The sequence below is a fragment of the Ceratotherium simum genome, chromosome 34 (genome assembly GCF_057802395.1).
Source record: "Ceratotherium simum simum isolate JZ-2026a chromosome 34, ASM5780239v1, whole genome shotgun sequence".
Classification (NCBI taxonomy): domain Eukaryota; kingdom Metazoa; phylum Chordata; class Mammalia; order Perissodactyla; family Rhinocerotidae; genus Ceratotherium; species Ceratotherium simum.
In genome coordinates, this window is record NC_141933.1 from 12,081,039 (window position 1) to 12,097,659 (window position 16,621).

General features: G+C 49.9%; 1 protein-coding gene across 1 annotated transcript; it reads right to left on the bottom strand.

The window, feature by feature from the left end:
- Positions 1-2,066: 2,066 nt before the first annotated feature.
- Positions 2,067-12,521, bottom strand: LOC101390175 (pepsin II-1-like). The gene is made up of 9 exons (XM_004437444.3): positions 12,466-12,521; positions 11,849-12,008; positions 9,478-9,595; positions 8,255-8,373; positions 7,348-7,547; positions 4,718-4,834; positions 3,446-3,590; positions 3,254-3,352; positions 2,067-2,216 (listed from the first exon to the last, which is right to left on the bottom strand). The coding sequence occupies exons 1-9, from the start codon at positions 12,519-12,521 to the stop codon at positions 2,067-2,069; spliced, it is 1,164 nt and encodes a 387-aa protein (XP_004437501.1).
- Positions 12,522-16,621: the final 4,100 nt, after the last annotated feature.

The window sequence follows — 16,621 nt, forward strand, 5'->3', positions numbered from 1 at the left end:
GTCGGAAACACAAACCCAGCAAAGGAGCCAGGAAACCATGAAATTCTACCCCAGAAACCTGAGAAGTCCACCTGTTTGTCCCAGGACCAAATATGGCTGGGACAGAATGTCAGTGGGCATGGGAGGGACCCATCTGCTGTCTTGAGCAAGACCTCCATGAAATCAGACCCACTCTCTAATCTTGTCCTAGTAGTTTCTTTTTAATAAGTCATCTTGAATTCATCACTCAGTCAACAATTGTTTATTGTACTATGTTCCAGCTCTGCTCTTGCTGCCGGGGCTTCAACAGTTAAATGATCACAGTCCTGGCCCTGGTGGATCTGGAACAAGCACTCCTGTGAATGCATGATTACCGATGTGCCAAGTGCCATAAAGGAAAGGAGGGAGGGCTCTGTGAGAGGGTGGTCAGGGAAGGCTTCACAGGGAGAGGACATTTAAGCTGAGAGCTGCAGGATGCTAGGCCCTAGCGAGTCAAGAAAAAAGGAACAGCAATCCTAAGGGAACAGTGTGTGCAAAGGTCTGTGGCTGGAGAGGAGGTTTGTGTTTTTGAGGAGGTGGAAGAAGGCCAGTGTGGTGGGAGCTCAGGCTAAGAGGGATCAAGGTGAGGCAGGGAAGGTAGGTAGGCACCAGAGCACACAGGGCTGGGAAGCCGCATCAAACATTTGTTGTCTTATCCCAAAGTGCAATTGGAAGGCATTAATGAAAGGTTTTAAGCACAGGAGGGATGTGATCAAATGTATGTTTCAAAAAGATTGTTCAGCTGGGGAACATGGGCTAGAGGGGACATGAGTGACATTGGGAGACCTGGGTCATGGGCTGGTGGGATTCACCACTCCCCTCTCTAGAGTCCAACATCTCATATTTGAGAGTGATAAATGACAAATTGGTGGATGATGTCATAAGACTTTCCAAAGCCGTCTTGTTCTGAGCTCCCCAAAGTTACTCCCTCTCAGCTGGGGGACCGGGCAGCAGCCCTGAGGCCAGTGTCTCCAGAGGGCTGTCTGGAATCCAGCTGTGGGCAGAGGCAGGAGCTATGGGAATTTTCCCACTGTGGGTGCCCAGGAGCACAGTGTAATAGGTTTACCAGCAAATGAGGAACTGGGATCCAACTAAGCTGACTTAAAGTGAAACATATCCATTTGTGGCAGGACTTGTCAGAGCCTTTGATCGGGAAAGGTGCCTTGTGAACCTTGAAGAAGGGCCTGGAAAGCAGCATGTTCCATGCTTATTTTGAAACTCTTTTTGCCATTAAACATCTTGCTACCAACGTCACTCTGAGAAACACTGCTCTAAATAGTTCCTGTTTGCTACGGGGCATGCTCAGCTGCTTCTCTCCCAAAGTCACAATGCTCAGGGAACTGGAGCACCATCCTCTTTAATTATTGATGGGGAAACAGGTCAGTTCAGTGTCTTGCACCAGCTTGTGGAGAGAGTCTCAGGTGTTAGTCTTGGTCAACCGGCTAATCCCAGAGAGCACCTGGGGAGATTTTGGGGTGTCAGCTTCTGTCACCTCTCTGGTGACGTTACTGTCTGCCAGGCCTACTTAGGAATGTGACCATTAGTGGAGACCTCCCCTGATCTCTTTCCTTTTCTCCTGATCTCTTATTGGCTTTGGGAGAAATGAGAAGTTGCCTCCCTCAACCAAGAACTTAGGGGCCTGATTCTATGAGGGGACCATGGGGCAGGCATTTGTGGTCCCCACGTCTTCACATGATGCTCCCAGCCAGACCTGCTGAGGACCATTTGTCTTCCTGGCTCTATTAGGAAGTGAGTGCTGCCACTGTCCCTTGTTGGGTCCTGTCCAAAAAGTCATTTCTGCACCCACCCCGGCCCTGGTGTTTTGACCCAGTGAGGTGAAGGAGAAATAAGGAAAAAGAGAAACAACTCGACAAAACATTTTGCAGAAGGTTATGCTTTTATTCTACGTGATTGGTATGAGAGGGAACAGGGCCAAGATCCCACCTCCAGTATCCCATAGGAAGAACAATCAGGAGAATTACGAACATCTAGAGAGGGCACGTGACTGAGGCCGGATGTTTCTGGGAAGTGGCCAGAAAGACTCAGGCTTAGGCCACGGAAGCCAGGCCGACGCGGTTGTTGGCTCTGTCGAAGACGGTGTAGTACCGGCGGATGAAGACGTCACCCAGGATCCAGAGCTCTCCAGAGCTGGTGTCGAGGTCCACGCCCTCAAAGCCGCTGATGCAGCTCTCATCCTCCTGTAGAAAAGGAGGATAAAACCGGACTTGGGACCCAGACTCAGTGGTGACAGGCAACGGGGATCAGCATCAAGGACCACAGTCCACTGTAGGGACATGAGGAGGCACTTCCTGCCTGGGGTCTGCCTGTGTAAGCTGTTCACTAAACTCTCAGTTTCCAGGGATCACTAGACATTCTCCAGTGTTTCTGGCAGACGCACAACCCCTGACATCAGCACTGGAGCTAAAGGGTTTAGGGGAACTCAGCTGTCCTGAGGATTTTGGACGCCCCGGTGACACAGGCTTTTCTGATCATTCTGATCCCTCCAGTGGCAAGCTGTCAGTTCCTTTCATCCACTGGGTCACTGGCCCTCAACCTCGGATGAAAATCAGATTCACCTGGGGTGCTTTGTATCCTCCCAACAAAGTTCAGGACTAATACCCTACTAATGAATCAGCATCACTGGGGGAGCTGCCTGGTCATCAGTATGTCTTGCTGAATAACATTTACCGACTGGCAAAATGAAATTTTTGCCTGGCATTATAATAGATGGCAAGGAGTTTGCCTGTGGCTCCTTTGACTAAAGATTTGTACTTTGTAGAGAAAGTGGGAGCCTCATAAGCTCCGACCACGTGGACGTTAGGATCGCCATTTGCCCAACTCTTGTTGTGTTGATGTGGTCAAGATCACATGCCTCCCCCCGACACTCTGAGCCTGGGGAAAGCTGTAGCTCTCAGAGGAGGAAATTGAGGCTGAGAGAGGCTGCAGTGGGCTCAGAAGCAATGGCCTGGTAATTGAGAACCTGAGCTAGGCTCAGGGGTCCAACTAGACATCCCCTTTTGATGCTGTCAGTATTTACCTCCCTTATCCCCTGGTGGGTGCTGCATCCAAACTCTCTTTCCTGCATTTACTTTGAGGAGATTGTTTTTCTCTGGCTACTGTCCAGAGCAGATGTCAGCTTCAGCTTGTGGAGGTGCACATTCTCTTGTGCAAAGGGGGAGTATGTGGCCACATTCTATGGAGGCACATCTAGGTGGGAGGCCCAGAGCCCCCTTACCTCCAGGATGTAGGCACTGGCAGGCAGAGGGAACTCGACGCCATTGATGGTGAAGACAATGTCGGGCAGGCTGTCGATGGCTGAGCAGCTGATCACCCCCTGGAATGAGAGAGGGTCAGGAGAGATTGCATTCCTTCTGCATGGCAGACCCACCACCTGGGTCTAGAACGGGACAGTCAAGGCTGGACTTACCTCGCCAAGTAAGTCCACTTTGGCTCCAATGTCGCTCTGGATATTGTCAATGGCAGAGGTTGGGCCAGCCAGCAGAGAGGTGCCAGTGTCAACAACAGCCTGGCAGCCCCCGCTGCAAGCGATGGTCTCTCCATTCATGCTGATGCTGAGGGCGAGATGCAAGGAAGGGTTCTCTGAGCCCGCAGGGGTTATATCTCCCCAAGGAGGAACAGAGCAACCCCAGCGGGTCCCTCCTACCCATCCATTGGACAATACATAAAATTTCAGATTGTCTCCTTCCAGCACTCGTTCATTCATGCATTCATTACACAACAAGTCTTTATTGACTGCCTGCTCTGAGCTAGGCATGGGAGATGAGATGCCAAACGAGGCAGCCACACAGTTTCTGGCTGCAGGGAGCTCGCAGTCTAGCTGGAAACATAAGTTATGATCGAGGATGAGCCGCATGAACAGGGCACAGGACAGGGGAACAGAAACACAATCCAGGGTGAGGCTGATGGTGGCAGGGAGCAACCAGGGAAGGCTTCACAAGGAAGCAGAGAGCCGGAGCTTGCCAAGGAGGTGAAGAGCTGGAGGAGGACATCCCAGGCAGAGGGGAAGGCATGCAAGGAGGGATGGAGACAAGAGGCGCAGAGGCAGAGGTGGGAGTTTTAGCATGGCTGAGGCAGTCGTGAGTGCACCTGGAGTCCTTGGTTGCCCAGGACTGTCCTGGATTTGGTACTGAAAGTCTTGATCTTGGGAAACTGCTCACTCCTCGGCAAACCTAGAGTCACCCTAACAGCCAGACAGGGAAGGAACAGCTGGCGAATGAGGCTGCCTGGAGGAGGGGCAGGCCCAGAAGGGGAAGGTGGGAAGGAATGGGGTGAAACAACTTCTCAGCCCTTTTGCCCTGTCCCTAGACTGAAAGTGACAAGTTTCCTAGAGTGGAAGGAGCGTGTGTCTGTTCACAGGTCCCCTAAATGTCAAGAGGTGTGGACGGGTGGATCATCCAACTCTCCCTGGGGATGCTGGTGTCCTGTCTCCTGGACCAGAGGGAAAGTGGATGTTTCATCCTTGCAGAGCATCTGGGGTCCCAGACAGCTCTACTCCTCCAGGGAGCTGGCTTTCTCCAGGTCTCTCTGGCTTGGCCAACTCCCAGCTTCCCCTCTTGGGGTCCATTTCCCTGTGCTGGCTGTTGCAGGGGGATTCTGGAAAGCTTAGTTAACTTTGAGTCTAGAAAGAAATGAGATCTGGGGGCCATGCCAGGACAGTGCCCATCTGTGGTGACCTCACCTGTCCACGGTGATCTGCCAGTAACCCTCCACAGAAACAGGCACCCAGTGCAGGCTTCCAGTGTAGTAAGAAGAATCAATGCCACCAAGTATCACCACGCTGCCGCTCTCGTCATCGCTAAGGAAAGTGGGGGGAATGACAGGAATTCACTCATTCAACTGTACACTACTTACTGTGTGCATCCTAGGGCTGCCCTTGGTTGGGCTTTTGCCAGCACCAGGGGCTGCATGGAGTGTGTGTCACAGAGTTTCTTTTCATCCTCACACCGAGGCCCATATAGTGGTCACTATGATTACAATTTCCACTTTACAGTGAGGAAACTCAGGCTCAGAGAAGTGAGGAGATTGCCCAAGTTCACACAGGCAGGGAGAGCCAGAACCAGGATTAGAACCCAGGTCTTTCTGGTTCCAGAGTGTCATTTTCATCACATGCTCACTCTCGTTGCTGTGGAAACCTCAATAGTTGTGAATGTGTGACAGTGTTTGCTCTTAAGGACTTGATAGTATAGTTCTCTGGTTCTCAGCCAGGGGCAGTTTTGCCCCCAGGGGACATTAGCCAATGTCTGGGGACAGTGTTGATTGTCATGATTGGGTGGGGGAGGGAGTGCCACTGCTGTCTAGTAGGTAGAGGCCAGAGAGGCTGGTAAACATCCTACGATGCACAGGACCACCCCCAACAGCAAGGAATTATCTCTTCAGAATCTCCCTAGTGCTGAGATTAAGAAACCCTGAGCTATTGGCGAGATACGACGGCCCCCATGAAATATCTATGTATCCATAAAGGCAGATGATGTTTAGGAGCCGACTTGACTATTAAGTGACCAAGAGGATAAAAGAGCCCTCCTGTTGTATATGACTTCTGTTGTAAATTTCTTCTCTGTTACTGGGATATTCTCTTTCTGAATCTCTGCAGTTTTGGTTTAGATAGGGAAGCGAATGTGGATGATGATAAGGAATTAATCACCTACATCTCAACAAAAAAACCTAACCACCCAATTACAAAATGGGCAAAAGTTTTGAGCAGACATTTCTCTAAAGATGATATACAGTTGGCCAACAGGCACATGAAAAGATGTTCAACATCATTAACTACCAGGGAAATGCAAATCAAAACTACAGTGATGTTATCACCTCACTCCCATCAGAATGGCTATAGTTACCAAGACTGGAAATAACAAGCGTTGGAGAGGATGTGGAGAGAAGGGAACTGTCATACACTGCTGGTGGGAGTGCATACTGGTGCAGCCACTATGGAAAACACTATGGAGATTCTTCAAACTATTAAGAATAGAACTAATAAGATCTAGCTATTCCACTGCTGGGTATTTATCCGAAAAACACGAAAAAATGAATGCATAAAGATACATGCACCCCTATGTGCATTGCAGCGTTATTCACAATAGCCAAGACTTGGAAGCATCCTAGGTGCCCATCAAGGGATAAATGGATAAGGAAAATGTGGTATACGTACACAATGGAATACTACTTGGCCATAAGAAATGATGAAATCTGGCCATTTGTGACAACATGACGGACCTTGAGGGTATTATGCTAAATGAAATAAGTCAGAGGGAGAAAGGCAAGTACGGTATGATCTCACTGGTAAATAGAAGATAAAAACAACAACAAATAATCACATAGAGACAGAGATTGGATTGGTGATTACCAGAGGGGAAGGTGGGAGGGAAGAGGGTGATAGATGTGATTAGGCACACGTATATGGTGATGGATTGTAATTAGTCTTTGGGTGGTGAACATGATGTAATACACAGAGAAATGGAAATATAATGATGTACACCTCAAATTTGTATGTTGTTATAAGCCAATGTTACTACAATTAAAAAAAGCGAAGATATGTCTGTACCACTCCCCCCGCCCCCAAAAAAAGAAAAAGAAAAGGAAATTAATCACCAAGGAACTGGCCGCAGATAAAATAGTCCAGAGATTAACTTTCCTGTAAACATCTGAAGCTCTGACAGTACAGTGTGACACAGTGACCTTATGGCAGATCAGTTAACAACTGAAGAAAAACATCAACAATGACAAATGGCTTCAAAAGAGGATGAGAGCATCAGAGGAAAGTTGCGTGTCTCGGGAAAACTGATGACACCCTCCGATATTCCTGCATAATCCTCAACTCATCTAAAGCCAACATTAGGTTTCTCCTTTATTCATTCTTAGAATTGACTCATAGTCACAACTGGAAGCTAGATTTTGTTAACGAATGACAGAAACTTGCGTTCATCATTTAAAAATTTCATTGCTTAAGACACAAGTCCCAATCAAATCATTTTTTCATTGCTATGGAATTTGGACCCCTGTTTTAAGGGGATTCATTTTAAACGGTGGTCCTACGGGGGGCAACGATGAGGGGATGGCGCTGGAGAGCAAATGACTAATGACAATTTGAGTTGTGTAAGTCAAGGTGACCAAGACTCACGCTGGTAAAATAAGATGGATGAACATGGTTCATCAGAGAGAGATTTCGCACCAATATCTGCAAAGCTAAACCTCTCAAGCCTTAGACATTGCCCTTCTAAATCTCTTGCTGACAAAGACCCTCTCTACCCCACCCAGCCCTGGATAGCCCTCTCCTGGACCAGGTAATTGTGACCTCCCCAGCCGACTTACGAGCTCAAGTAGACGGAGAAGAGGTCTTCAGAAATCAGCCCTTGGTCCCATATGTTGTCAAAGACAGGTGTGGCATCAGAGGCGGAGATGCTGGGGTAGGCCAGACCCAGGATGCCATCGAAGGGAGCCAAGATCAGGAAAAGGCTGGGCTCTTTCTCGCTCAGGCCGAAGATCTGCTTGGTGTCCTCAATGCCTCCAACCTGAGTGGGGGGAACAAAACGTTCACAATCAGCTTGTGTTGACTGAGCCCTGCGGGGCGCCAGCCCTGGGCCCAGAGCGTCCCTGGTTCATTTCCTATAGGACTCAGGTTTCAGGGCGTCAGGTTGGAAGGAGGGGAGACAGATCATCTGTGGAAATGCTTGTTATTCTGCTGGAAGCAACCATTGTGACTGATCTCCAAAAGGCCGCAGTCTGCGACTTGTTGTGAGAATTGGCTGCAGAACAGATGGGCACTGTGTGTTCATGTTTCTGATGATTGGATGCAAAGCAGACCCCAGGCAATCAGAGCCCTTGACCCCTGCCCAGCACTGGAAGGGTGGGGGTGCTGTGGGCTTTTATGACTGAGGGGAGCCTGCAGGTGGAGGGAGAAGAAAGGCGAGGAGCTGCTAAAAGAGAACTGAGCCTTTTCCTACCTTCTCCCGACTCTACAGCATGCAGCTCGGGTGGGGCCGAGGTCTGCTATTGGCTCCAGACCTCCCACCCCCTTACCCACGACTGGCCCACCTAGAAATGTCTGTGACATCTCGGCCACTTCAACATCCCCCTCCCCAATCAGGTTACTTTCACCATTGCTGAGACCTGTATTGCTTGAATGAGCTGATTCTGGGGGGTACACTGTGGCCTCCACAGTCCCCAGAAGCTGGCCCTAGGGCTAGGCAGGATGGGTGGTGAGCCAGCAGGTGCTCACCTTGACAGTGTCGTATCCGAGGATGCCTGTCATGCTGCCGGTGCCATAGGTGATGGAGATAGTCTCGCTGGTGGCCTCGTAGGTGGAGGACTTCTCAGGGTCAAAGCGCTTGTGGTCATCTGTGAGGACAAGAAGTGACATCGTCAACCTCCAAAAGCCGAGGGAGAACCCTGGCTGGGGATGTCTTTCTGGGGTGGGCTGCCGTGGTTCTGGGTGGGGTTTTGGAGGAGAAATGCGACCTTTTCCCCAGACTGTGGAGCCCAAGCATTCCCAGGTTCCATTCCTGTCTGGGTGGACCAATTGGGACCATCTCCCTGATGAAAGTCCCCAGCCAACCCCACGGTCCTCCCAAGGCCCCCAGACAAGCACTGAGCAGAGCAGGCCAAGGGCTGCCCATGGGGATGAGCACCTTCACAGCACCCTGTGTACAGCCCACGTTAGAGCTGCAATGTCACGGTCACAGCTTTACAATGTTACAGCTCAGGTGATGGAGGGGAGGATTCCACGGGCTCCGCCTCTGAATAAAAAGTCAGGCTAAAAAGCTGGCACAGGGGGCCAGCCCGGGGGTGCGGTGGTTAGGTTTGAGCGCTCTGCTTCAGCGGTCCTCGGTTTGCAGGCCCAGATCCAGGGCGTGGACCCACATACCACTCATGACAACACACCGCCACATGCTGTGGTGGCATCTCACGTACAAAACAGAGGAAGATTGGCAGAGATGTCAGCTCAAGGCAAATCCTCCTCAAGGTGAAAAAGAGGAAGAAAAAAGTTGGGACAAAGAAACCTGGAAGAGGAAGGAATTTGCAATGCTGTCCATGACTTCCAATGACAAAGTCCTTTCTTCAGTAAACCGATGATTGTTTTTCAAGGTGAGATCATCAGCTCAGTCATGATTTTGAGCCACGTTCTCATGTCAGGCTCGTGTCCCAGCTGGCGGTGCTGTAGCCCTTTAGCCCTGGCTCGCTTTGGGCCCCTCTTCTCCCCTGGGCGGTGTTTATTCAGAAGAGCTGCTCGCTGCCATTAGACTGAACCTGTTGGGCGCAGGGACCCTGCGTGATTCCCGCTGTATCCCCGGGACACCTAAGCCCAGTGCTGGGCACACCTGTATTCAGGAAGAGCCGGTTGAGAGAATCCCTGAGGGACTCCAGCAGCTTGAAATCAGACCTATTTGAAAGGGCTCCCAGGTGAGTGGGTGCCGGGGGCCCTGGGCAGCACCAGGCACTCACAGCAGGCAAGACTGTGGCAGTAGGTGGAGGGCACCCACAGGTTGGAGGAGCCGGTGTCAAAGATGACGGTGAAATCCTGAGCGGGGGTTCCGATGCCAATGGTGCCAAAGTACTCCTCCTGCGGGGTGGGGATGACACAGGTCACTCCCCATCCTGGGGATCCCAGGGAGGAGGGCCTCCGCTGGGGCTTCTCTTCAGCTCACCTGCCCTCACTGCTCTCCTTGGCTTTCTCTCCCTGTCCAATGCTTCTGTCCTTCAAGGCGCAGCCTGGCCTCCTCTCCTACTTGAAGTCCTCCCTGATTGCATCCCTGGTAGCCTCTGACTGTTCTCTTCTAAGCACCATTAACAGCTAATAAAAATATACTGTCTCCTCTTGAGTGTCTTAGTCTTGCCATCCTAGAGAACACACCATCTCAGAGGACAGGATCGAACCTTATAGCACCCAGCAGAGTAGTGCTTATATGCTCATTCAGTAAATTATCGATCTGGAGATAAAGAAGTCACCTAAAGATGGAAACCTCTGGAGATAACTTGTTCCTAAAGCGAGGTGTGTACACAAGGCTTTGAGAAAGGACGTTGTCAGGATTTTTATTCTTTTTTTTTAGATTTTTTTAAAATTTATTTTATTTTTTTCCCCCCAAAGCCCCAGTAGATAGTTGTATGTCATAGCTGCACACCCTTCTAGTTGCTGTATGTGGGACTCGGCCTCAGGATGGATGGAGAAATGGTGCCTCGATGCGCACCCGGGATCCGAACCCGGGCCGCCAGCATCGCAGCGCGCGCACTTAACCACCAAGCCACAGGGCCGGCCCTGGATTTTTATTCTTAATGGCAGCCCTGTCTCCCTTTTCAGCTGTTCTAGCCGCACTGGTCTGGATATTCTTTGATGCCGACAAGCTCATTCCCATCTCAGGGCCTTTCCACTTGCTATTCTTTGTGCTAGGAAAATGTTAATTCTGCATCTATCCTTGGCTGGCTCCTCCTCCTCAGTCATTCAGAGCTCTAGTCAAACATCACCTCCACCAAGAGGCCCTCCCTGACCACTTCATCTAAATTTGCCCTTCCCCCATTCCTCCTCTTCCCGTTACTCTAATTAATCAATTTTCCTTTGCCTCACGTCTCATTATGTGACATTGTCATGCATACTTGTTTATTTGTCTCTTATTTGCCTTCTTCTCTCTAATAGAAGCTCCAGGAACTGTGCTTCTTCATCACTGTTTCCTCAGCTCCTTGCACAGAGCCTCTGGCACATACTAGATGCTCCCTAAATATTTGTTAAGTGAATAATGGGGTAACTTTACCAAGCTCTTACCAAGAGTTGGGCCATGTGCTAACGCCCTCCAAAAAAATATTATTGCATTTATTACTCGAAACAACCCTCTGAAGGTAGGTATTCGTGGTTCCGTGTGAAAGACGAGGAAATTGAGGCTCACTCAGAGAATTTAAATGACTTGCCCAAGGTCACGAGGCTCAGAGGGTTAGAGCCCAGATTTGCACTGGGTCTGGCAGATTTCATAGGTTACGCTCTTAACGATAGACAACATTGCTTCCTACCGTTGGCCCTGTGCCATTCACACAGGGACACACAATATCTGCCGATGGGCAGGGCATTGCCTTTGGGTCCCAAATAGAACAGTGAGAGATCTTCCTGAGACTCCACACTGATCATGTCAACCCCCCGGTTAAGATGACTCAGTGGCAATGAGGATGCAGACCCTCCTCAAAGACTCTGCTCTGGCTCCACCCACCCCTCCCTCAGGCCTCTCTCTGTTCCTCCCTCCCTCCCTCTCTCCTCTCCCAGAACACGGTCCTCCTTTCCTCAAATGCACACTGCTCCCTGCTGTCCCAGGGTCTGGCACAAGCCGTCCTGTTCTCTGGGACTCTCTCCTGTCCAGGACCCCCCCTTCTCCTTCATTGCCCTGGGGAGGTGTCCCTGCCCGCCACCTGCCACCCCCTTACAGTGTCACCTTCACTGCATAGCCTTCGGCCTGGCTGTACTTTTCATGGATGGTGAGGCTCAATGATGATTGTCTGTCTCTCCTTACTAGACAGTGAGCCCCATGAGGGCAGGGGCTGTGCCTGCTTTTCTTCCCAGCTGCCTCGCCTGGGCCCAGCACAGTGCCTGACACTAAGGAGGTGCTCTGCATACATGAACACTGAATGAATGAATGAATGAAGAAATGAATGAAAGAAACATGTCTAAATGTGAGTTTTCCTGCCTTCCCTGTGCCTGTGAGATCCAGGGAGCAGACCCCGGCATTACTGCCTGGGGGCTCAGAGCCCTGGTCCATCCTTCAAAACCCCCGGAACCCCTTTCTCCTTTAGGCCGAGTCCTCGGTGCCGCTTCCCCTCCACCTGCCCATGCACTCACATCCAAGTAGTTCTCCAGGGACTGGGTGTATGCCAAGGTGGCATCCTCCTTGGGGAGGTACTTGCTGGCTAGGTTGCGGGGATGCGTCTTCAGGAACTCCTCCAGCAGGCCATGCTCAACCAGGTTCTTCCTCCAGGACTTCTTTCTGACAAGTGGAACCCTGTGGCAGAGCATTTGCAAATGGGATGGTTTGGAGGAGGAAGTCTAATTAGGGAAGGAGTCTGCTCATGGGGAGTTATGGAAGGTCCTGAGGTAAAGGAAGCTGCTCCAAGAGAGGAAGAAGGAAGGAAGTCAAGAGGGGAGATGCTCCCATTTTTCTACACTACTGCAAAGAGGTTCAGTTGTTGCCCAAAATCGCCCGGGCCAGTGATGGAGCTGGACCCAAACCCAGGCTGGACCTGAGGTCCTGGGCTGCTAACGATGTCTGCAGTTCCACCTCTCCAAAAGGGCAGAGAGAGAGACAAGAAAGGAGATTCAAGAGAGTGGAAGAGAGCGAGGAGTCGTATGAAGGTAGAAGGCAAGAAGAAAAAATAAAGAAAGACAGTGTGACAGTGTGACAGTGAAGGGACGCAGCCCCTCGGAAGCTGTTCTCCGTGCCCCGTGTCCCCCACACTCACTTGTAGATAAGGCACTCAGAGAGCGCCACCAAGCTGAGCAGCAGCAGCCACTTCATGGTTCTTCCTGGGTCCCAAGTCTCCAGAGAGGGGAAGATGGGTGGAAGGCGAACAGCAGCAGGCAGGAGCTGCTCCTTATATACAGCACAAGTCCTCGGGAATCGGCCTTATCAGCCTCCAAACGTCACCTGTTATCTTGACCCCAAACAGAAGAGTTCCCGATAAGATTGTCCCCGCCCCTGCGCCATGTTCTGAGAAGTTTCCAGTTGAGCAGCTTCCATTGCAACCACATCCCATGGTTAGGATGGACCTGCAGAGAGTGAGCCATGGAGTCATGGCTTATTTCCCAAAGAATGAAAGGGGCCTGCATGAGAACTTGACAAGATGAGTATTTTGACAAAATTAAACTTAACATTGAACAGCTGTCAAAGGAGCTCAGTGTACCCCGATTTGTCCCTGTAGGACAGATGGCTGGGGTGCTTGGAGAGCCACTCTCCACTTAGCGATGAACCATGTTTGTGTAGTGGCTAACCCAAAGCACACTCGTAGGTCAGTGATTTGGGACTCAGGACACATTTCCCCACAGAAATGTCATTACGTGAGGTTGTCGGGTATCTAACTAGCCTCCCAGCCAACCTGAGGAAGCCAACCTGAAAGAAGCTGGGTTTGTCAATGGAATCCATTCCCCTCACTTTCTGCACCCCTTCTGTTCCTACTGCTCCTCTCCCACGCTCTCAGGTTGCTGGAAGCCTCCACCTTTCAGATCCCACCTGGGTCTGGCTCTCCCAGGTGCTCCATGCTCCAGACTTGGCTGAATCAACTGCAATGGAGCAAAGCAGTCTGGGTAAATTCATAGTAGTGGGTGAATGACTCAGAAAGATTGTCTTCTTGATGGAAGATGCTTACCAATCCATTGTATTGTCGACTTTATAGAGTTTATTTAGTGGAAAAAGTGGAGTGAAAACTGATTCAGGAATTGTGGAGGAGGGTGATATGTGGGAGGGACATGACCAACCGGTAGTCAGCCCTATCTGTGAGTCCTACTCTGAAATCAGATTTCCTGGGTCACGCCTGATTTTTCCAGCATCAGAAGACACAGATTCCATAAAAGCTCCAAATTTCCCCCAGTGCTCTGGGTGAGCTTGGAGTGGTGAGCAGAGTGGATCAAGTTCAGGACCAGTGGTGGTTAGTACAAAGCACATTCGTATTTCAAACTCACTCGCTACGACATCTTACTGCTGTAAATGTGGATCCTTGCCCTCTATTTTCCACGTTCACATCTTTTGGTTCACATCTTCCTCTCCTCTCTCTTTCCCCCCCGCCTTGAGCCTGTCTCCTTGATCTACACTCCCACGTTTGGGGGGATTTCAGCTCTTCTGTGGAGGAGCTCATCGTCCTGAAAATGCCTGCTTAAGTCCTGGGAGCACCGGATGGAGATCCCTGGCTGAAGGGTACCACAAAGTTGGGGGGAAGGAAGGGCATATTGGGGGCGGTCATCAGGATCTTCAAAGGTTTCAGTGTTTTAGCTGGGTGTGGGTACGTGGGGGCTCATCATTATTCTGTATATTGTATGTATATATATGTTCTGCATATCTGAAACCATTCATAATAATTTTTCTTGGAAAGAAAGAAGGACCGAGTCTTTGGTGCATAATTTTCAACTTGGAAATGAAAAGAAGTGTGATTGGGGGTATAGGGTGAGTCAGGGAACCCTCAGGATTGAGATGTGGAGAACGAACCATGAAGAACATGATGTGTGTTTTATTCATCTTTCATCTCCCTCAATGAATTATATGGTGCGTGGAAGTGTTCAACATGGTATTTTAATTAATCCCATGTAAGGCTGGCTTAGTTAAGAGCAGCTTGGGAATGTGGATCAGAGTAGGGTCACAAATCTATAGTAATCTCTCCTTCCCTATCAGATGTTTCTTTAGATCACACTAGTGGGAAGCTCTTGGATTGGTGAAGGTAATTGACTTCAAACATTAGAGATTTTAACACACTGGGGGAGGCTGACATGCTTGGTGGCACCCAGTCTACGCTTATAGGAGACTCTACGATGGCCCCCATTTATTCTTTCCTCCTGATATCCACGCCCCTTGTAATATGCCCCCCGTGAACCTGCGCAGAACCTGTGACTAGCTTCTAACCAAGAGGGCATGGCAAAGCAGATGGGATGTCACTTTTGTTATTACATTATATGAGATTGTCACTTCTGCGTTGCCAGCAGACTCTTTGTGTAGAGTTTCTATCTTGCAGGCTCTGATGAAACAAGCAACCCTATGGAGAGGCCCACATGGCAAGGAAAGAGGGTGCCTCCAGCCAACAGCCGGTGAGGAACTGAGGCCCCTAGTCTGACAATCTGCAAGGAACTGAATCCTGCCAACAACCATGTGAGCTTGGAAGTGGACCCTTCTCCAGTCCAGCCTCAGATGAGACCACGTCCCTGCCTGACCCCTTGACTGCAGCCTTGTGAGTGGTCCTGAAACAGAGGACCCAGCCACACTGGACTTCTGACCCACAAATCTTTGAGATGACACGTGTGAGTTGTTTCAAGTTGCTAAATTCTGTTATTTTGTCATCAGCAGTAGTGAAGTAATAGAGGGCTAGAAACCTCTAGAAAACTCCACTAAGATCCACCTGGATGCCTCCTGCTCTTTACCAGGGCCATTTCCATGCACTGCACTGTGGATTTCGGCTCAGGCCATGTGTGTGATCTGAGAAGGAGGGAGTTGATATCATTGCTCTGCTTCTCTGCAAACTCCATCTACACGACAAGGCATTTCCATAACTCTTCATGCTCTTCTGAGTGCTTTGAGATACACGATCTATTAAAAGAGCATTATTCCTGGGCTGGCCCGGTGGCTTAGCAGTTAAGTGTGCACGCTTCGCTACTGGTGGCCCAGGTTCGGATCCCGGGCGCGCACCGACGCACCGCTTCTCCGGCCATGCTGAGGCCGCGTCCCACTTATAGCAACTAGAAGGATGTGCAACTATCTACTGGGGCTTTGGGGAAGGAAAAATGGAGGAGGATTGGCAATAGATGTTAGCTCAGAGCCGGTCTTCCTCAGCAAAAAGAGGAGGATTAGCACAGATGTTAGCTCAGGGCTTATGTCCCTCACAACAACAACAACAACAACAACAACAAAAAAGAGTATTAGCCCTGCAATGTCTCATTGACACTGTTCAGAAGAGTTAAGCTATCAGCTCCGGTTCACATAACAACCTAGGGACACGGGAGGGACTAGAAGCTGCATCACAGAAGGCTCTGGTCTTGGGAGGCTCTTGTCCTGGGCCAGGCTCTGTTTTCACACACGTCCACCTGGTTTCTGTCCATTGGTTAGAGTGTGAGGTGGACGTTTCATGATGGCCACAGTCTCCATCCCAGGGGGACTCAGAGAAGCCATTCTGCCTGTCCCCAGAGGACCTCTGTGAGGGAAAGTGGAGTCCTGACTCCAGGGCCAGGTGTTCTCCATGAGGACTGATCGTCAGTCAAGGCTGACCCATGGCCACCAGCAGGGAAGCCACATAATCTCGTGGTGCTGGACGGGCCTGGCAGAAAGATTAGACAACACCGTTTGCTTTGCCATTAGCCCTGGCACCAGGCTTTGACGAGCACTGGGAACTGCATCACTGATGCAGGGCAGCCCCTGCCAAGAGCACAGGTGTTCAGAAATGTTCCATGAACATATCAAATCAAGCAATGGAATGATACCTAAAGAACCCAATCACGGCAAGACCAAGATAGAACACTTCAGCACGATAATTGTTATCTTATAACGCTTGGGACGGCTGGTCCCCTAAGAACATTCAATCAAGTCTCACCCCAGGCCGGTCTTCCAACAACACAGAGATCACGTTTCCACTCCCAGGTCCAAACCTGCAGAGTTTCTCCAGAGATGGACACAGTTTTTAAAAATTAAATTTGTAGTAACGTTTTTTTTGCCCAAGCATACAAACAATGCATGTTCATTGTAGATTATTTATAGGTGAATAAAGATTTAAAAATGTCTCAAACCTACTACCCAGAATAATCTACCACTAATGTTGTAAATTAATATATTTATTTACTTACACAAATGGGGCCATATGGTACAGTACAAATTGTTTTGCAACTCGCATTAAGAAGAAAAATTCAGCATTCGTGTATTTTCAAAGT